This window comes from Herpailurus yagouaroundi, unplaced genomic scaffold (genome assembly GCF_014898765.1).
Source record: "Herpailurus yagouaroundi ecotype Mexico unplaced genomic scaffold, PumYag 159, whole genome shotgun sequence".
NCBI classification, from domain to species: domain Eukaryota; kingdom Metazoa; phylum Chordata; class Mammalia; order Carnivora; family Felidae; genus Herpailurus; species Herpailurus yagouaroundi.
In genome coordinates, this window is record NW_024412400.1 from 30,103,321 (window position 1) to 30,124,546 (window position 21,226).

Below are 21,226 nucleotides of genomic sequence, written 5' to 3' on the forward strand. Positions count from 1 at the left end.
CTGTGCTCTGAAAACCCACACTTCTGGGTGGGTATCTGTGGGGGAAGGGCATTCGGGGCCGAGGGGACATCAAGGAAGGGAAGTCAGAACTAATCTCCAGGTCCCTGCACACGTTTTGTTCTGTCCCCACAGTCCTGCCAGCAGAGAGGAATGGGACCCTCTTCCAGTTCCTCTGAAGGAAGGCCCAGTGAAAACAGTACTCGTGGGGTGCAGCAGGGGAAAAAGACAGCCACTTGGGACCCCCCAGTGGAAAGTGCCTCAAATCTCAATCTAATGGATGCTCCCTTTATGCCTATAGGTCCCTCCGGTGGCCCAATTCATAAGTCTTGGTCATTGTCCCTGGGCAGACTCCCCTAGATTCTGAACTGAATGGGGCTTGGGCACCCCAGTTTGCCTTCTGATGGAAAACTTGAGCCTCTTATGGTGTCTGCTGACATTGGAGGTGAATTAACTCTGGCATTCTGCCCACTCTCTCCTTCCACATTTCTGGTGAAGCTTCCCTCACAGCCTGTATTTCCATGCCTAGTTGGGGGTCAGGGTACAAACAACAGTTGGGTCACCTACAAAGTCATCTTTAAGCTTCACCTTCTCCACGCTAAATAGCATCTGTTTTCCCATCTTTCCCAGTGGGATTTATCTTTAAACAATTTTGGGGTCCTGGAGCCTCTTCAATTTCACTTCAGCCCCTGCCAGACTTCGAAGGGAGAGGTTTCCTAGGAAAGCCCATCCTGTGGTTGAAATGATGCTCCTTCTCCACAGCTCCCTATCCCTAAGGCTTGTTGGAGTCTTCTGGGAGGCAGACTGCTCAGGGACTTTCCTGTGACATTTCCTTTCCTTATCCCTCTCCTCATCCTGGCCACCCACAGATCTTTCTCAGGGTTAGAGGGTCCTCCACGGCCCATGTGGTCCTGGTGCAAGAGGTAACCCCACCCAGAGGCCTCAGGTGAAAGTACTCATGCTTGGAATGCACAGGGTGGGGAGTGGTAGAAAGAGGGTACTGATGGTATTGGGAGAAGCAAAATGCTCTGGCTCTGAGCATCCCCACACGTTCCTGTGGAATATGCTAAGAACACAAGGTTCTGACTGCTCTTTTTCTGCGCCATTTCTCAGGATGGTGGTTGCAATGAGCAACCTGGAGGCATGGGGTAAAATCTTCCCCTAGACTAAGAGCAGTCTTGGTCTATATAGCTGTGACTCTCTCAAGCTCAGTGTTCCTCACTGTGTCATAAGCTCACTGCATGTGAAACATACACCTGGGTGCTCCAGGTCACCCCATGGGATGTGGAACACAAGGATAAATGATGTTCATGCTCCTTACTGTGCTGTAATAGTCCTTTATCTTTGAACCAGGAGTCTCCTGTCTTCTGCCAGCATTCTTGAAACAGTAACAAAAACAGGAGCTTGGTAGTTTGCAAGCTAACTTATAATTAGGATAAAATCCCAGGTCCTGACAAGCGGCTGCTTCTGTTCTTCATCTCCTAGCCTTTTGGGAAAAATAGGTCATTGGCACCTAGCTACCTGTTAATGATTCTTAGAGTTTGGTTAATAATGATAATTAATATGTAGGATACCTTATATTTACAAGGCAATTTACCAGGTAATCCTAACACCAGTCCTTTCCTGTCAATTATCATTAACCTCTTTTCATAAATGAGGAAACTGAGACTCGGTGAGGTTGGCATTCAGCCAACGCATGGCAGAGCTGGGTCTTTGACCCTAGCGATGGGCATCCAAATCCTGTGTTTTTCCCTTTCTTCTTTCAAGGTGGGTGAGGACAGGAAAGAGGCGGGCAGGGGTGGGTTAGGTGAACTTGGTTGAAATGTTGTTTTCCCTTTTGCAGAGGATGAGGTGAAGGAAGGGTCAGTTCCCTGCTAAAACTTCAGAGACATTTCACCGCCACTGTAATGGAACACCTCTGTCCTCCCCTCCCACCTTGGCCAGCTTCTCCCTTCTGACTGGAGAACTTGGTCCTGGCTCCTCACACACTGGGCTTTTCTTATTTTCATTCTTCCTCATAGCCTTCATTCTGTCTCTGGAAAAACTTTTCACATTTTTCTTCCTTGATTTTGTGCATCTAACTCAATTCTCCTCCTTCTTCTCAGTTCTTCCAGGATTTAAATATGACTGAATCTACAGGCATTTCCACAGCATGGAACCAGGCAGCCCGGCTTCATCAGGACTTAACTCTTCATGGCTCTGCCCTCCCAGGGCTGGGGTCTCTCAGTGCAGAGTGGAGGTGCCAACAGGGCATATGGGTGCCCTGAGACAGACTGAGGCAGCACAGTGAGGGGCTCTGCACCAAGTCTGGCTCGGCAGGGCCCCCGGCATTGTTGTGTTAGTATCACCGTCCCGCATCATCCAAAGAGCATTGCACGATCTCGCGGTCCGTGAGTTCGAGCCCCGCGTCAGGCTCTGGGCTGATGGCTCAGAGCCTGGAGCCTGTTTCCGATTCTGTGTCTCCCTCTCTCTCTGCCCCTCCCCCGTTCATGCTCTGTCTCTCTCTGTCCCAAAAATAAATAAACGTTGAAAAAAAAAAAAACAACAACAACAAAAAAACAAAGAGCATTGCAGATTGGCATTCAAAGGACTCTGAGGGAAAGGAAGGAGAGGCAGAAGCAGGCAGCGTGGGGAAGGAGAGGCGCACTCACCGCAGAACCATCATGTAGAGTGGGTTGTGGGAGATGCAGGCTATGAAGGCCACGAAGGAGATGAGGAAGATGGCCGGGAGCAGGAAGTGGGCACAGGGGATGGGGCATGATCCTGTCTTGGCTGAAGAGGACGCGCCGGTCACACAGCTGCAGTTCAAATAGGTCTTGGGAAGGAGAGGGAGAGGGGAGGGGGAAGTCTGCTGTTATCATTTGGCCTCCACACGTGACAGACGCCTGCACCAGCTCTGGCCTAAGAGCCCCTCAGATTTTGACAGCTCTGCCCTGGGGAGCTGGGCGATGCTGCATGTGGAGGCTGGAGAGCAGACCCGGTGAGGGGTTCGAGGTGCCCCACGGATACCACCTCTGACCTCTGTTTGGGCAATCAAAACCATCTTCACCAAAACCGGCCATCTAGCATGGGCTGGGCCCCTCCAGCGGTTCCACTCACATCAGGACATGCAGGATCCCACTGCCAGGCAAGGCCTACCCAGCTTGGGACCAGGGGCTGGGAGGGCTCTCTTCAGGGCCAGGCCGGCCTGTGCCCAGCAGCAGTGGTTTTGTGGGTGGTGTTCTTGCAGTTTGTGTGCTTATTGCACGGAAGGTAAGAAAGGTATAAATAGGAGACAGCAGTGGGAACCTAGCTGAATCCACTGAGCTCTTCATCTGTTAGGCCTCTGCCTGAGCGGAACTCCTCCCGTCTGTGAAGGCCTCTAGCGAAGGAGGTCCCTGTCTCAAATCTGCAAGTCCAGATGGTTCAGCGCTCTCGTAAGACTGGCCTTGGTGGCCACTGCCCGTGACAGGTGGTCTTCACCTTACCTTTCACAGCATCTGATGGACTAGCCTATGACCATTTAAGTGTCATAGCAGTTACAAGGCTAGGACCAGAACTAAGGAGCTAGTATGCCCCCTTCTGGCAGACAGCAGGAACTACACACCTTCTTTATTTTGGCTGCCAGGAAGCTCAGAAATAAGTTATGTGCAGTATGGCTATTAGTTCCCTCAGTCTGGATTTTTTTTTTTAACATAGATCTTTTCCCTTTGTAATTTACCGTCTGTTCTTGATATTATGCTAATGGCTCTGTGTAATTATTGGAAACCTGTCAAGATGATTTCTGGAAGCAGATGAGTCAGAGGTAAGTAAATAAAGATAAGGAAACCACAGAAGCCACCACAGACTCATTTGACTAGAAAGAAGGCAATGGAGAGAGCATCATGTCTGCACTCCTTGTCCTCCACCTGCCCACAGAGGTGGCTGTGGGAGCAGCCTTGCCCTGTGCTCTCAGAGGATGATGCTAAGTGGGGCTAGCCTTGTCCATGCCTTCCACACAGGCTTAAAGGAACGAGGCGTATGCTTTTCCTTAGGGCATCTTTAGCAGAACTGAACAGACTTTCCATTGCTTTTAGGAAAAGGTAGATCCAAATCCTCAGCCTGGCCTGGCCAGCCTTGGCCTATGTGTGACATGCCTCTCAGCACCAACCCTGGCCTTCTCTGCTTTCTCCTGCACCCAGCTAGGTCATGCCCTAGGGCGTTGCTCTTGCTGTTTCTTTACCTGGAATGCCTCACTTCCAGGACTTTCTAGGGTCTTCCTCTTCTGGTTGTTCAGTTCTAATGTCACCTCTTCAGGGAGGCCCCCAGACACTCTCTGTCCATTAAGTCTCTTGGGGGCATGGATTACATTCTAAAACTATCTTGTGCGTTTATTTGATAGAATGCAAACTCAGTGAGAGCAGGCACCTTGTCTGATGGGTTCACTGCTGAATCCTCAACTTCTGTGGCCATGCTGGATGTTCACTAAATATTTGTTGAATAACTGAACAAATGTCTTGACTTGGTTTGCTGCTGACTGACCCTAGAATCCAGGAGGCATAGCACTCAGAGGGCTATTAGAGCCTTGCCAGGTGGGCATAGTGAATGTGTGTTGCACCACTGGAAGGCTGCTGGTGAGGAGATATGTGACCTTGAACAGATGTGTCCCAGACTGAGGCCGGGTCCTGGGTTCTAGTCCCAGATCTGTCCCTAAATAGCTCAGGACTTCAGGTCAGTTGTGTGGCTACATGTAGGGGCTGACAGGTTCCACTGAATGCCCTAGGTCACACTTCCAGCTCTAACCTTCTGGGGCCACATCACAGAAGATCCTCTGCCCTCAGTTTATCTAGGCCTGCCTCTGTGGCTTTCCACACAGCCAGTATGCAGGATCCAGGATGCCCATTAGGATCCTTCGGGATGAGGCTCAAAGGCCTCAGCTGAAGCAGTTCTTTGGCTTGTTTCTGCTCTGAGCATTGTTAGGCCTCAGGAATGTGAATCTGTTGAACATCGGCCAATCTTTAATTGACTTTGGGCTGTAGGCATCTGGTCATGACCTTAGGGAAGGGGAGGTGGAGAGAGGGCGGGTGTGGCCCAGAGGCCAGAAGCTGGGAATGAGTGTGAGGTGGGTGGCAGTCTGCCCATCCTGGAGCCTAGGAGTGGTCTGCGAGGGCACATGCTGAGCACAGAGACCCCACGGGCTTCTCCCACCCTTACCAGCTGCTTGGAGGCTACCGAGCTGACGTTAATCTCACTGCAGCCGGCGTGGCACGGGGAGAGGTACTCCACTCCATTGTCTCCGCAGACCGGGTGGAAGATGGAATCTGGGCACGAGCAGTCCTTGCGGCAGGCAGGAGGCTGCGGATGTATAGGACTTGATGTCCTGCCAGCAAAACAGGAAATGGGGAATCAAACAAAGCAAGACCAAAGAAAAGTCTCCTCACGCCAGCCCAGTGTGAGTTTCCCGCCTGTTTAGTGTGCCTGTGTGTCTCTGTCTTGGGCCCGTGCCACTCTGGGACCTGAATGATGCTTATCGGAGCCGATGGTGAATTGACTGCCTGATCAGGGCTCATGGCATCACCAGGTGCAGCTCAGCAAGGCATGGTCAGCAAAACCCACACTGAAGAAAGACGTCAAGATACCCAACCAGCCAGGACTCCTATGAAAGAGACAGCCGATGCTATGCAAAGTCACAGGTAATATTTCCCTTCCCTTCTCCTTCATCTGTGCTCAGGCCGAGGGAAGGCTGGGGCTCCTTGAGGCAATCTGGGGTCGAGAGGGCTCCAGTCTCTGGGTCTATGGAGACATTGCCTAGGTCACTCCACCCCCTGTGCTGCACCCAAGGGGGTTTCACCAGCTGACCTCACCATTCTCACCCCCCGCCCCCGCCACATCTGATGTTCATGATCGTCTCTGGGGAGGGTAGGCATAGGCTGACAAACCCCAAGCCAGGGGGCTGCTAAAACAATGACACCACTGATAGTTAACAGTAATGGGGTGCCTCTTATGTGCCAGGAACCATGCTCACGGCTTTTCACCCAGCCATCATGACAACTCTTCAATTAATTCCATTGCTTCTGTGATGAGAAAACTGCAGATGAGACAAGTAACTTTCCCCAGCTACAAAGGGCTGTGCCAGACTCTCCCCAGTCTGATGACAGAGCCCTGTGCTAAAAACCCCCACTCAGAGCAGCCCAGGGGCTCCAAGCTCTCTTGGCCTCTCTCAATCCACAGTCAGCCTGCAGAACAACGCACCCTGGTGGTGGTGGGGGGGGTGGTCCCCGCCCTGAGCAGCCCTCCCGTCCCTCCTTCACCCACCAAAGACAGAAGAGGTAATTTCAGAGAAAAAGAGAAAACACCAAGACAGAAAGGTACAGTATGTCCAAACGTTGCAACCTTGTTAGGCAAAATGTAAAAGAAGTCGTTGGAAGGGGCACTCAGGTAAAAACAAATGCTCTTTGTTCAGCACCCTTCCCTCACAGGCCCCTAAAGCTCTTCCTGAACATGACACCAGATTCAAAACTTAGGACCAGGTTGCTTTATGCAAACCGACAGGTGTACTTTACCTGCCCTCTTCCTCACCTGCCCTAATTTTGTTTGAGTCTGCCATCACTTTCATTGTTCTTTCCCAGATCTTTTCAAGTCCCCTTCTCTCATCTTTCTTCAGCAGCTCAAGGAGACTTTGTAATTGTAGCTGGCACAGAACTGATGCTAAACATAGCTTATTTCCTGGTTCTTGAGGCTCTCAGCCCTACAGATTCATCCTGAAACCAAATTAACCAGTTTTTGGTACTTCTTAAAAACAAAACAAAACAAAAGACAGAACTCTGACCCTGATTGCTGGTGACCCAATAGGACTCTCTGATTTCTTTTCATAAGTGAGCATATTATTCAAGGCCTCGTTTTCTAAGTTGCCACACAGGAGATTAGATCAAAAGCGGAAAGGACAGAAGAGAGGAGTTGAGGAAGCAGAAAGGAAGATGCACGACAGCCAGATCCAGGCTCTGGCCTCAGTGAAGGGGATCTTCTCACCTCTCGTTCCCATTACCTGGGGGGGTAGACCTCCGCTATAGTGGGGGTAGAGCATCCCATGAAGAAGAGAGGGGCACAGAGGATCATGGAGATGGTGATGATGGTGGCAGCCACGCGGGGAATGGTTTGCAGAGAGAAAACGAAACGTTTCATGAGGATTCCTCCAAACAGCATCCCCAAGGCCGCGGCAGGGAGGTTCACAGCACCTACAGGTAAAGAGAAGCTGGTCTGGGTGTACAGGACTGGGAGTCTTGTGAGGAGCCGCAGACACTGAGCTGAACCATGGACAAGGAGACACGACTACCTGAAGGGACATTTGATACATTCAAATGCTGTGGTAAGAGCTGACATTAATTCAGCGCTTACTGTTTGCCAGACACATCTACAGAGTTCTCTTGATGTAGCAGATTGTCCTGCTTGTGCAAAGGAGAGAGAAATAAATGGGGCCCTTGCAGTCACAGGGATGTGGGTTGAATGTGCATTTAGTAAGTGCTTTTCATTACCTGGCCCCTCGTTGCACCCTCACTGTCACCACATGAGTCACACAGTGGTGCTCCCTGCCTGATGTGCTGGTTGGTGCCTGAAAGCTAGAGGGGTGAGGCCCTGGCCACCTTGCCACATCCCTATGGTCAAGCTCACCTGTGGACTGGGCTCAATAATTCACTTCAGTACTTGGTTGGGACCACATCAGTGATTCTCAATCTCAATTGACAAAAAATACCAATGCTGGGCCCCACCCAGAGATTCTGCTTTCATTGACTGAGGGTGGGGCCTGGGTATCTGTACTTTTTAAAGCTGTCCAGGGGGTCCTAAAGTGCAGCCAGGGTGGAGAGTCACTGGGCCACATACTCCTTACCCAGGCAAACGTATTCAGGTCCTTGGTGAAGAAGGGAAAAAACCAGGAGGCATTTTGCCTAGTCCCAAATTACACCTTTCTCTTTCCTCTGTTGCCCCGGATGATGTCAGGACCTTTGGGAAGCCCTTAGGCTTCCAGCTCCTCTGATGGAAAGGAAGGCAGACCCCAGCCTCTGCCTCTCCCTGCCTGGAATTATAGGGGCCCCAGAGATCTGCCAAAGACCTTCTAGATGGCTAACCAGGAAAAGTGTCCTTAAAATTCTTTCCCCAGGGCCACAGTCCTCTTCTGGCTCTTATCTGTGTCCGGTCTGGCCTCACCCATCCTGTATGGGCGGCAGAGGGCCCAGCCTCTCCTTCAGGCAGGCCCCCTAGCTCCTACAGCGCCCTCACCCTCTGGACTCACCGATGAGGAAGTTGGCATAGGCTGCGGAGGCACCATACTGCTTCTCCAGGAATTTGTTGAGGAATGTGGAGAGGCCGGCAATGACAGAGGAGAAGGTGCACTGGGCCAGGACCACCAGCATGAAGAGCGGGTTCATCAGCAACCTCAGGAAGATGCGGGGAAACCCTGTAATCAGATGGCTGTCAGGGGCCAGGCCTTCGTGGTAGTCATCCCAGGGGTACCTTGATACTAGGTCACTGCCCTTCCTCCTCCTCCAGGCAGCTTTCCTCTCTTTCTCATGGCAGATCTGAGGCACCCAAGTGTTCAGTGGCCAGTCTGGGGGCACAGAGCTGCTCAACTCCCACTCAACATACTCACAGGCTAAGTAAAATGAGGACATGCCTACAAGATATCAGGCGGAGGCTGGATAGAAATAGGACTAACACCGGGAACATTCTCCTCACATGACAGCCACCTCCATGTGAAAGGAGGGGACAGAACACGGGGCCAGACCATGGAGGCAGGGCTGACTGCTAAATCTGAGTCTCCTGAGACCTGCAAAGAAGCAGTCACCAGGACCCCTGGCAGAACCCCTCCTGGGAGATGGGCCAGTTACAGACCACCTGTTCTTACTGACCTTCACCACACACAATACCACATGGGCTGGGGTACCCCCTGAACCTCCCTCAAGACAGACCCCCCCCCCACCTCCAGGGCTTTGCCAGGTCAGTCAGTTACGTTTAATGAAATCCAGCAGGGAGCTTCTTGGCTTGACCTCGTCCATCTTCCTTGCCTCGTCCACTATGGCAGGAGACCTCTGAAGGCAGCGAAGGAGGTGAATGTTAATGTCCGAGGCTCCTTGTTGTGACCCTTCCCTGGGCCCTTGACCCTCCTGGTCTTGGTGGCTCAGGGATGGGCAGCAGTGAGCTGCCCACCCCGGGTGTGTGTGGGTGTGGGTGTGGGTGTGGGTGTGGGAGGGCACCCAGAGAATGCTCTCTTGAAACGAACACCACCTGCATGTTAGTGAACCCAGAGTTGTGGCTGCCAGCCAGAACACATCTATGCCAATGCCTCCTGAAATACCTCTGAGCATGTTATCACCTCTAACTTTCCCGTGACTGATGCCAAAAGGTATCTGATCAGATCTCACTCCCTGTCTCTCTGTCGTGGCTGCACTTCTTCCCTGTCCTCAGATTCCAGGGGCTGCAGGCTTCTGGGATACACTGGTCTAGAATGACCTCTGTTTCCAGCTCTTTCTTTCTATCTCCTCTATGGAGTCACTGCTTCCTTCCGGGCCCAGAGTTGAGTCCTGCTCAACCAAGGCTTGGTCCCGGCCCCTGGCCCACGCTTTCTGTTCATACCACTTCAGCGAGCTCGCCTACCACTTATGAACTCATCAGCTGCAGCTCTGCACCCCTACACAGGTGTGCATGGCCCCCCCAGGGGAACACACTACCAGGCGTGGGAGCTCCCATGCACTGAGTGCTTAGTTCACATTGGACACTGTGCCCAGCATGCCACATGCACTGTCACTCCTCATGGCCTCCTCTGAGACAGGTGCTCTATCTCCAGTATTGTAAAGGAAACTTAGACACGAGGAAGCTTGTCCAAGATCACTTGGCAAGGTTTTAAGTGACACACCTGGACTCAGACTCAGGTTTGCCTGACTCCAAAACCACCACGATGTACTGCCAACCTCCAAAACTCTTCCCCAAGACAAGTGAAAGCTCTCCTACCCCTGTTCCTCCTCCCACACAGGGGCCTACATCTCACTGCCCAATGTGGAGCTTTGGCTCAGAACCTTGATGCTAACTTCGGTCCCTCTTCTCCTCCAGTCTGGCTCACTGCTGAGTCCTTGGCACCCCCTCCAAGAATATCTCTGCCTGCCCTTGCCTCAGCTGTCCAGCAACCACTGCCCCGGTGCTCGGTCTCATCCCCTGTCTCTACACCGGCTTTTTCAGATGGTCAGCCTTCACTCCTCCCTGACTCCCTGACCTTCAACCCAGCTGGCCACCCAGTTACTGCAGTGCCCCAGAACTTTAAGTTTTAGACCCTCAGCCTAACATCAGAGCCCCACCAGACTTCTCTGTTTTCCATTTTCATCCTTTCCTGACTTCGTTCCCAGCAGACAGGGCTGGCAGACACATGGAAGGTCCAAGTGCTCAGAGTAAGCTCACTCTCAGGCCACCCTTATGCTCTTTAGCTCTAGGGACCCCCTTCCCACTCAGTCCTGCAGGTTCAGATGGTGCCAGGTCACATATTCTGCTTTTACTAGCTCTTAACTCTTTATCCCAGTTTAGATGAACTCATTTGTTCAACTACTCATGTAGTTTCCCAAACTACATTCCCTGAAGCTGTCCTGACACCTGAGGTGTTGAAGTGGTAAGGGAACACTGGTGAGAACCCATCTTTAGGGAATTCACCAGCACTCTCACCTAAAGCCTTTGAGAAGTCCTGTATCATGCAACTCATTTAGATTTCATGCAGAATTTGCTTAACTTGCTGCAGCTTCTCAGTTCGGTTTAATTTGATCCCCACCTCCCTTTCTTGAAGTTCTATAGGTAGAGTCAGGGGTTCTCAGAACCTTACCTCCACTTCCCTGATCATTGTTCGAGGAAAGAAAAAAAAGGGGAAAGAGGTGAGAACCAAGGAGGCTGAGGAGATGAGCAGCCCGAGCCACCAGGCTCCAATCCACCGGGGGTCTCCGGGGCTCAGGTTAACTGCAGCTGGAGAGAAAGCAAAGGGAACAAGTGTTTTCTGGATGAATACGGAATCTCACTTTACTGGAATGAGGGCCTCTGATCAAGGGAACTTTCTTCCCAGGATAGAGAAGAGGTAAGCCATGAGCTAGAACCTGGGTCAAGACAACATTCCCTCTCCAGGCCATCTGGTCTCCAGAGCATAGCGGCCACTCTGCATAAAGGAGAGCATCGGAGAATCCCCAGGCTGAAGGAATCAGAACCTTGGCCTCACCTTATTTTATTCCCAACCCCTGGTAGGAATAATAGCAAAGGAGGCTGCATCCATTCTCCTCTAACCAATCAGAACACTGAGGACCAGCGAACTCAACCTTGCCCTGGTGCAAGGTTAAGGCTAGTGAGTGCCATTTGATTGCTCAATTTTATCCATTCTTAACCACTGAATGCTACTGCTTCCCAACTCTATTGACCCTAAGAAAGGAATCCCCATAGTCCTTAGGAGGAGCCTGAAGGAACAACAATCATCAGAGTGGGCTCCTTGGCCTCCAAAGGAAATGGTTTTCCTGGCAGGTCTCCCATCTGCATCTGAGAGTCTGCCATTGTGTTTCTCTTTGTAAAGAAACTACAGGGGCATAGAGGGAAGGAGAAGGTAGCAGTATAGCCCACAGCCAAACAATGACAGACATCTCTAGGCACTGTCCCTGGTACTGAGAGCTCAGCTGCTAGTCTTTTTGGACAATAAGAGGCAAGAATCAACTCAGGAAATGCCAGTAAAAGGGCAAAGATGGCTTGACCCTGAGGCAGAAAGCTTCCCCTGGCTTTTCCCCATCATGTGAAGTCAAGGCAGGAGATACCACAAGGAAGGCATCATGGTCTGATGGTCCCCAGGAACAGGAGTCTGTGGACTCTGGCAGCATGGCAGGTTTAATGCCTGTCTACATTCTTTGTGAGATGGGCAGACCCTGATCTGTGTGTGAAGAACTGTTGAGAGCATTATTCCTGAGGGTCTGGCTCAGACCTGCCTTCCAGCCATATCTTCTGGCTGGCAGGAACTTTATGTCTCACCCTCACACCCCACACACATTCCACCTCTTGGCTTTGTCCACGAGTTTTTCTCCACCTGGAGGGCCTTCCCTCCCAGTACTACCTGCAGAAATCCCACCCATCAGTGGGGCTTGATGCAGACATCAGCTGCCTGAGAAGCCCTCCCTGCCCACCTCAGGAAGTAGCACTGTCTCCTGCCTGCTTGGAGCTTCCAAAGCACTTCGCCCACCCCTCTGTTATAGTGCTGGCCCTCCCTGCCTTGTGGGAGGCTGGGTGCCATGGAACAAGCTTACAAAGGCGACGAGCCCTTGCAGGATTCATCATGGGGCTGGCTCCATGAATGGTTAACTCAGTGCTTGTGCCCTGGTCTATGGATTGTATTTTCTCTTTTTTTTTTTTTTAACGTTTATTTATTTTTGAGACAAAGAGAGACAAAGCATGAACGGGGGAGGGTCAGAGAGAGGGAGACACAGAATCCGAAACAGGCTCCAGGCTCTGAGCTGTCAGCACAGAACCCGACGCAGGGCTCGAACTCACGGACCGCGAGATCATAACCTGAGCCTAAAGTCGGCCGCCTAACCGACTGAGCCACCCAGGCGCCCCTGTATTTTCTCTTTCTAAGATACACAGTGATTTAGTCCATACCATTTTGTGAAGAACAAGAGCTCACACCTGTGAACCTCTTAATATATATCAGGCATGTGCTAATCCTTACAACGACTCTATTTTACTATCACTAGCCCCATCTTACAGATGAGAAAACTGAGGCACAGAGAGATAAAGACACTTGCTAAAGAGCACTCAGCCAGTGAGAGGTGGAATCAGCATTAGACACAGGTTGTCTACTACCAATGCCCACAGAGTTAAACACGATGTTATACCCTTCTGGATGTGACTCATAATCCATGTGTATATTTTGTGTACTGCTTGGTTTTTTTCCCCTCAAAACAGCTCTTATCAGATCTTTTTTTTTTAAACAATCAAAACCATCTTAGAATCAAAGAACCATAAAACTATTTTTTTTTTTTTGAGAGAGAGAGAGACTGAGCACGAGTGGGGGGAAGGGCAGAAAGAAAGAAGGAGACACAGAATCCAAAGCAGGCTCCAGGCTCTGAGCTGTGAGCACACAACCAGACGTGGGGCTCAAACCCACAAACCATGAAATCATGACCTGAGCCGAACTGACTGAGCCACCCAGGTGCCGCCCCCATAAAACTATTTTTTTTTTTCAACGTTTTTATTTATTTTTGGGACAGAGAGAGACAGAGCATGAACGGGGGAGGGGCAGAGAGAGAGGGAGACACAGAATCGGAAACAGGCTCCAGGCTCCGAGCCATGAGCCCAGAGCCTGACGCGGGGCTCGAACTCACGGACCGCGAGATCGTGACCTGGCTGAAGCCGGACGCTTAACCGACTGCGCCACCCAGGCGCCCCATAAACTATTTTTAATACCACCACCAAGACGGGCAGCCGTGTTAGCAACACCTGAAGCCCTGCTCCAGGTCTCAAGGTGTCCTGTTACAAACTTCTTGAGGACAGAAAGTGTGTTTTCCAGCCCAGCCTGGGAAGAGGAGGTGTGCTGTCTGCTTCTGGCTGGCTGTCTGAGGCTCTGCAGGAGTGAATGAGTGAGGGAAAGAGGAGTCCTGAGCATCTGGAGTGGAAGTTTCATTTTTTCCTCGACTGTCTGGGGCTTGGGAGGCTGCTTCGTGGAACCGGTGATGGAATGGGCATCCTCGCCCACACTCACCTGTGTCCACTCTGCCGTAGTCCACGAAGATCTGCAGCATGACGGAGCCCAGCAGGTACCCGAAAGCCGGCCCGAATACAGAGATGGCAAATAAGATGGCTGGAAACGGGAGCAGAGAAAGGAGGCTGAGGAGATTGAAAGGGTACCAGGCTGTTTCCCTAGCTGAGGGATTCCTGAGATGTCAGGAATCTGTCCCCTGGCCCTGACAAGTCCACACTGAAGGCATTTCCCATAGACAAGACCAGAATCCCTCAAGGTCCTGAGATGCGCACAACCAGAACTGTTTCTCCTCCAGCCAGCTGCCAGAGAGATCCACTTGCAGAGAGGAAAAGCCTCCTCAGCATTTAAAGTTTCCTGCTGGGGGTGCTGGTGGGTGAAGCTTCCTGCAAATGCAGGAGCTGTGGGGCCACCAAGTGGGTGGGTGTGCCCTGTCTGGTTTGGGATGTGGGCCCTGAGAATGCTCAGTGTGCCGTGCTCTAAGGGAAGGATGGGGCTGTCAGATGGTCATCTGTTATCTGCTTTGCTTTTGCCTCTTTGAAGCCAAACTGCCCTAAGTGGACGGTTTGGGAAGACATGTGTACCCCGGCCCGTGCCTGGAGGACAGGACAATAACATTCAGGGGCTGATGAAGGAGCTGCCGTGTGCCCAGCATGCAGCTCAGTGGTTATATACATTACTTATGTAATCCCACAGCTGCCCAGTGCACAGATACTATTAGCCCTGTTCTGTAGGTGAGGAACCTGGGGTCCTGGGGCCCAGCTACCTGCCCAGGCTCACACATCTGGTAGATTAACTGAGCTGGCCTCCAAACCAGATCTATTTGCTCCCCAAAGCTCTGCCCTCATTTGCTGTGTTGTGGCACAAAGAGGGTTAGGCCTCAATTCAGCCCCTCAGGGCCTGAGGAGTGCCACATCAGGACCGGGCCCCTCCCCACAGCCTTCCTCAAGCTCGTGACTCACAGATGTACAGGGGTGAGTTGTTGGGCTCAGAGAAGTCATCCACGTAGGAGATCCCGAATGGCTGAATGGGAACCGTCCCAACGCCTGCCAGCAGCTGGGCGACCACCATGAGACCCCACATGCCGCTGGTCTCCTTCCGGGAGTCCCGGGCGGTGCTGTGGCACTTACTGGGGGGCAGGTCCTGCCAGTGCTTCTGACAGAGCTCAGCTTGGAAGCGGCTGCTGTTCCCTGCAATGGGAGAGCATTGCCGGTTACCACCACCCCAGTCTCCGGGTTCCACCAGCCGGCCTCCGAAGCTGGCCTTTCTCCCAGGCCTTTTGAGAGCGAGTGGAGGTGACAGAAAGGTGAGTGTGGGCTTCCTGTCCTGCAAGCAGCCCTTCCTAGGTGGAAGAGGACACTATCCACTCATGGGGAACCATTCTTTGTCCTCTATGGGTAACAGGCAGGGAGCTGTGCATGGAGACCAATGCCATAATTCCTGGAGGAATCCCCCAGTTGCAAAAGGGGAATCCAGGATCAAACCCCAGGCTTACCAGCCTGAAGTGCTTTGTGCTCAGCCTCAGGCCTGGGGTCCCCAGGGTGTGGCTCTCTTTAGCAGGACAAAGGTTATTCTGTCTCACAGAAGACAGTGTCACCCCCACCTTGGATGTGTCCCTCCTGTGTCATGACTCCTTGAGCCTGATTCCTGGATAAGCCTGGCACTGTGTCATACTGGAGAGCCTTTTGCCAAAGGCATTTAATGTCCTTACCAAACATGGGCAGCAATCAAGAATCATACGACTTGGGAAGCTGGAAAGGACTTTGAGACCTTCTAGTTCAATCTCTCCTCTTACAAATGGGGAGCCAAGGCTGCACACCCAGCAGCCAGGCTGCACCTTAGACCCTTCTGTGAGGCCCCCAGAAACTTCCAGTGGGCACCATGCTGCCTATGGCTGTGGGGACCTGGTCAGGCTGGACTGCCATCTCATGCCCACACCAACCAGTAAGCACTGTCAGCTCTCCAAGGCCTTGAGAGCTCTTGAGGACTCCCTTCCCATAAGATCCCTTCTTTACTTACCTTGTCCAGGCCAATGGAAACCACTGAAGTCACCAATCTTGCTCTCCTAACACGATTTCCTCGAATTCCCATTTGGGATGCTCCCAGAGAGGGTATAGCCCTGATCTAAGTGGGCCTCAAAGCCCTACAGAGAGGAAATATGAAGGCTGTGGGCCAGATCTGCCCCTCATGCTTTGCCCAGGGCTGCTCTGGATGGTGGGGCTAGGGAGGTTCTGCCCTCCTCATTGCCCTCTCTCTTCCCCCAGGCACAACATGCTCTGTACAGCCTGGCCCCACCCTCACCTGTCCTCTACGCTGGTGTTTGTATAGGACACACTTGAAAACTGCTGGCCTGCAGGGTTCCCCCATCAAACAGGGAGTCCTGTCCCAGGAACAGCAAGGGACAGCAAGATGTCTTCTTGTCAGGGCCATCCAGACAGGGAGAAAGCTTGGATGCTAAGTCATGAAAAGACTCCTGGGCCAAATTTCATTCATCCTCAGTTGTTCAGTTATTTGGCCAATAGTGACTATGGGCAGACATACCACTCAGGTGAAGACAAGAAGGTGACTGAGACAGGCATAGGTTCTGCCCTTACAAATTCTCTAGCCTTTTGTGGTATACAGATCATTGAAGGAGCACCCACAATAGTGCCTGATCCAATCAAAACCCAATGAGATATCTTTGCACACCCATCAGAATGGTCATTGTGTGTGTGTGTGTGTGTGTGTGTGTGTGTGTGTGTGTGTATACCAAAACAGAAAACATCAAGTCTTGGGTAAAGATGTGGAAAAGTTAAGGCCCTTGTACGTTGCTGGAAGGAATGTAAAATGGTGCAGCCATATGGAAAACAGTATGGCAGTTCCTCAAAAAATTTAAAAATATAACTACCAGGGGCCTCTGGGTGGTTCAGTTGGTTAAGCATCCGATTCTTGATTTTGGCTCAGGTCATGATCTTGCTGTCTGTGGAATCGAGCCCTGTGTCAGGCTCTGCACTGGTAGTGCAGAGCCTGCTTGGGATACTCTCTCTTCCTCTCTCTTTGCCCCTCCCCTGATCACACTCTCTTTCAAAATAGATAAATAAACTTTAAAAAAAATACAACCACCATATGATTTAGCATTTACATTTTTGGGTATATACTCAAAAGAATTTAGAGCAGGAATTGAACAGTATACCAGCCTTCATAACAGAGTTATTCACAATAGCCAAAATGTAGAAATAATCAATGTATCCATCAATGGATGAATGGATAAATAAAATGTGATATAGACGCACAATGGAATATCACTGAGCCTTGGGCACCTGGGTGGCTCAGTCAGGTAAGCATCCGACTTTGGCTCAGGTCACGATCTTGCGGAATATCACCGAGCCTTAAAAAGGAAAGGAATTCTGACACGTGCTGCATACACAATGGAAGACCCCTGAAGACATTATGTGAACTAAAATAAGCCAGGCACAGAAGTACAAACATCGCATAACTCCACTTATATGAAGCAACTAGAATAGACAGATTCATAGAGGCAGAAAGTAGAATGTTGGTTACCAGGGGCCAGGGGCAAGGGGGAATCAGGAGTTGGTGTTTAATGAGGACAGCTTCAGTTGGGAAAGATGAAAAGTTCTGGAGATGGATGGTGTTGACAGTGGTACAATAGTGTAAATGTACTTAATGCTGTTGAACTGTACATTTAAAAATGGTTAGAATGGTAAATGTTATGAGATATATATATCCACAATAAATCATATAGCTTGGTCCACATGAGTTGGGAGAGAACAGAAGGCACGTAGGAGGAGCACCATACCCAGTGTTGGTTGGGAGAGGGTTTGGGAAAAGATTCCTGGGGAAGATGGCCCTGAACTAAGAGGAAGCAAAGGGAGTAGACAAAGATTGGTAGTGAGGAGGACTGAGAAGCAGCCTGTGGCGGGGCTCAGAGATATGGGTAACACGCTCCATGGCACAAAATGAAGTTCAGGGTGGTCAGCGTGCAAGTATACTCAGGGTGAGGCATGGCTGCTTCTGGAGGGCTTATGTGTGCTGGGAAGGGGCATGGATTGTATCCTAAGGAAAGTTCCAGAAGATCATGAGTGGGGGTAATGCAACGAACACACTGAAGGGATTAAGACCAGTTTGCAAGGCCCCTGTGTAGGGAGTGGAATTGACCTGGTAAAGAGATATTTCAGTGGCAAAATAGGTAAGGCTGTGCATTCCAGGAGGGGCAGGGGGTGCTGGCTGCTCCGTGGTTATGTAGATGGTGATGCACAGCCCAGAGGCATATGTGAGACACAGGCCAGGCTGGCTGCAGGAGTGCAGGTGTGTGACAAATGAAGGACTGGAGAAGAAGTATTTTTTTCAAGAGTTGTAGTTCTTGGAGTGCCTGGGTGGCTCAGTCGGTTGAGCATCCAACTTTGGGTCATGATCTCACAGTTCGTGAGTCTGAACCCCATGTCGGGCTCTGTGCTGACAGCTCAGAGCCTGGAAACTGCTTCATATTCTGTGTCTCCTTCTCTCCCTGCCCCTCTCCTGCTTGCTCTCTTTCAAAAATAATGAACACTAAAAAATTTTTTAAAAAGTTATACTTCTTTATTTCTCTGATTCTTGTTATTTTACTACATTCACATTTAATAGAACACTGTTGCTGGCTTTGCTGGCAGAATTATTTTTTTGTGGGACATTTCATGGTCATCGGAGATCGTAAAAACGACTGGCTTATTAAGTCTTCACACGGCACCTTGCATGCTACACCAGTGTCACAAAAATACTCACGAAATTTCACCTAATGAAATGTCCAGGAGGCGAAAACGATCTGGGGATCATTTGTTATTATTAACCACTAAAGTGTCAGATTATATGTCAGGAACTGCCTTTATTAAAAATGTGTATTTAAAAAATATAACCAGTTGGCCCCAACTCCAAGTCTACAGAGTTCCTCTTTGGCTCTTCTGCATTCCAAATCTATTGAATATCTCCTAACAAACTCTCTTTTCCTTCTGCCAGTCCTGAATGGGGCCAAATCCACCCTGGCACAGGCTGTGACTCATGCGAAATTCACCTGCAGAGGGCAAGGATTCCTTCACCAGGGAGCAGTGCCCTGAGGGAAGCAGCAGCTGGCTGTCCTGGAGGGAGCAAGACCTGGAGCCAGGAGGAACAGGGCACCACAGTGGGTAGGACCCACTGCTCCCTGGCTTGATGTAGGCACAGGTGTTTATGTCAGAGACAGACATAGTGTGAGCTTCCCAAGAACTCATGCCTGGGACTTTCTGCAGTGGGTAGTCATGGCCAGCTTGCTCTGGTGAGAGCAGAGTCTTCTAGACTTTAGACCATTAGGCTTTTCTCTTAAAAACCTAGAGGACAGGGGTTGGTGAATCCAAGGGCTGGAAGAAGGGGGAGGAAAAGACCTTGTATCAGAAGACTTTGGCACAACTGGGAGTGGTGGGGGAGCTCGGCTTTCTTCACCTCACTCCATCCCTCTCCTCCCTAGAGTGGATTTCTCACCTTCCTTCAGGAGCTCAGGCCCATGTGAAAGAGAGAGAGCAACCTCTCCCCATTTCGCAAGCATTCCAGCAAAGGCCCTATACCCAGTTACTCTCCATTGACTTATGGAAGCACATCACCCTCCTCTTCCAGTGTTGCTAGCTCCAATCTTCCCACCGTGTCAAATCCGGTGGTAAGGTCAGAAAAATGCCTGCCTCTTCCAGTCACCACAGACTCCAGAGGCTGCCTGCCCACCCAAGGTCACTTTCCTCCATCTTGGAGGGCCCTGGGAAAGGGAGGGAGGGGAGTCTTCATTAGAGGGATGTCAGTCTGTTTCTCATCTTCCCTGAGGCAGACTTCTGGAAGGCTCAAGTTCATCAGAGCACATTCTTTTCCCACAAGACACCAGAAGTCTGGCTGTGCCAGTTTTCACAGGGCTGTGAAATGCTAACTAGAAACAGGCTGGGACCTCTCCCCTCCTCCAGCTACCCCAGCACAACCCCAGCTGCACGTGAGTCAACCCTCTGACTCATTCCACAATATAAATGCAGAGTTTCAGTTCTAATTTCTAGACCTCTCAGTGGGTTTGGAAAGATAGAGGACTGTGGGAAGAAGGTCCTCTTCCCCAGAATGGAACCCATAAAGACAGGGCAAATCTGGGCAGACCTAGGTCTAGCCACTCCATTGTTCAAGGACACATGTTCCAGGTGTGGCCAGCCTGAGGTCAGGCTCCCAAGCACATAAAGATCTGAAACTGGGTCCAAGAGAGAAGCCTAGAAGGGTCAAGCAACACAGGAAGGCCATGGCAAATGGGGCTTTCCTTTGATCATTTCATCATTCTGGTAGAGGAAAGAGAGAGTTCTTCTGGGAAACAGGAAACAGAACAGCAGCAGTGAGTCCTCCTTCAAGTCATTTCCTTGAAAGCCACACATTACCTCCCTGCTCAGAAGACGGCGTGGCTTTGGGTGAGTAGAGTCAAGTGAGGAGGAGGTTAACAAGACCCAAGTCTCAGATGCAATCCATAAGAGAATAATAGGGAAAGGTAGGAAGGTGCTTCCAGAGAGTTTTCTGGAAACATGGCCAAGGTGCAAGCCCTCAGACTATCAGCAAACTCCTGGAACTTCATTCAGAATGCTCTACTCTGAAGGACCTATTTCCCCATCCTCCTAAATTCAGCTACTCAAGTTCTTCCCGAAACTCTGGCAACACCCACCATCAGGCCTGGAACAGACTGTCCCAAACCTGGTCCATGATTCGACTTCTCAAAGCGGTTTGCAAAGTGGGTTGTTCACACGTCAGAAGTGATTAGATTCTCAGTGGAGTTCTCAAAGCCTTATTAATCTGTAAATACCCCTGTAGTAATATGTGGTCTATTCCCATTAGACTGACTTTCATTTTGGGAAACTAGGAGAACATATTCTTCTGCACCAGCAGAAAACAAAAGAGTTAGGGTTGACAGCCTGAGTCACATCATGGGGCAATGGAAGGAATTCACATTTTGGAGCCAGATAAACTAAGTTCAAATCTTGGTTCCACTGCTCACTGGCTGGGGGACCTCTCAGAACCTCAACATCTTCATCTTCAAAATAGACATAATAATAATACCTACCTTGTAATGTTATATTAGGATTAAAAATAATGAGTATATCATAACCTGGGACATAGGGATCACATAAAATCAATTTTCATCCAAAGGGGTCAGAAGCTTTAAGAAATTTAAAGGGAAAAGGGAGATGGCAGAACTCTGGGGACAGGCAATAATGCCCAAGTTTCTAAGAACTTGGGGACTGGGTCTAGAAACCAGAGACAAGTAAGATCAGTGCTGATCACTGGCAGTGGATAGACTGTAATAAAGGAGCTGCTTGGAAGGTTTCCTCTCTGTGAAGGAAAAGAGAGCTTGAGGGAGGAAAAGGAGAATATTCTTGTGTTCTGCTCTCAGACTGTTTCCAAAACTAGTTCTGAGGCTGAGGCTGGGCACCCCTTCCCACACAGCCACCCTGGCACTAGAGGGGCCCTGGGGAAAATGCCTACTTGTACTGAGGAGGCCATGTG

At 50.6% G+C, this 21,226-nt stretch overlaps 1 protein-coding gene across 1 annotated transcript in view; it reads right to left on the reverse strand.

Annotated features, from left to right (window-relative positions):
* Positions 1-21,226, reverse strand: part of SLCO2A1 (solute carrier organic anion transporter family member 2A1) — a 46,298-nt gene that overhangs the window by 6,514 nt on the left and 18,558 nt on the right. Inside the window, exons 4-11 of the mRNA XM_040481115.1 lie at positions 14,671-14,898; positions 13,712-13,810; positions 10,811-10,947; positions 8,960-9,038; positions 8,243-8,407; positions 7,001-7,190; positions 5,170-5,335; positions 2,649-2,812 (exon numbers count right to left, since the gene is read on the reverse strand). Coding sequence (XP_040337049.1) covers positions 2,649-2,812; positions 5,170-5,335; positions 7,001-7,190; positions 8,243-8,407; positions 8,960-9,038; positions 10,811-10,947; positions 13,712-13,810; positions 14,671-14,898 — 1,228 coding nt within the window. The remainder of the gene's footprint in view (positions 1-2,648; positions 2,813-5,169; positions 5,336-7,000; positions 7,191-8,242; positions 8,408-8,959; positions 9,039-10,810; positions 10,948-13,711; positions 13,811-14,670; positions 14,899-21,226) is intronic.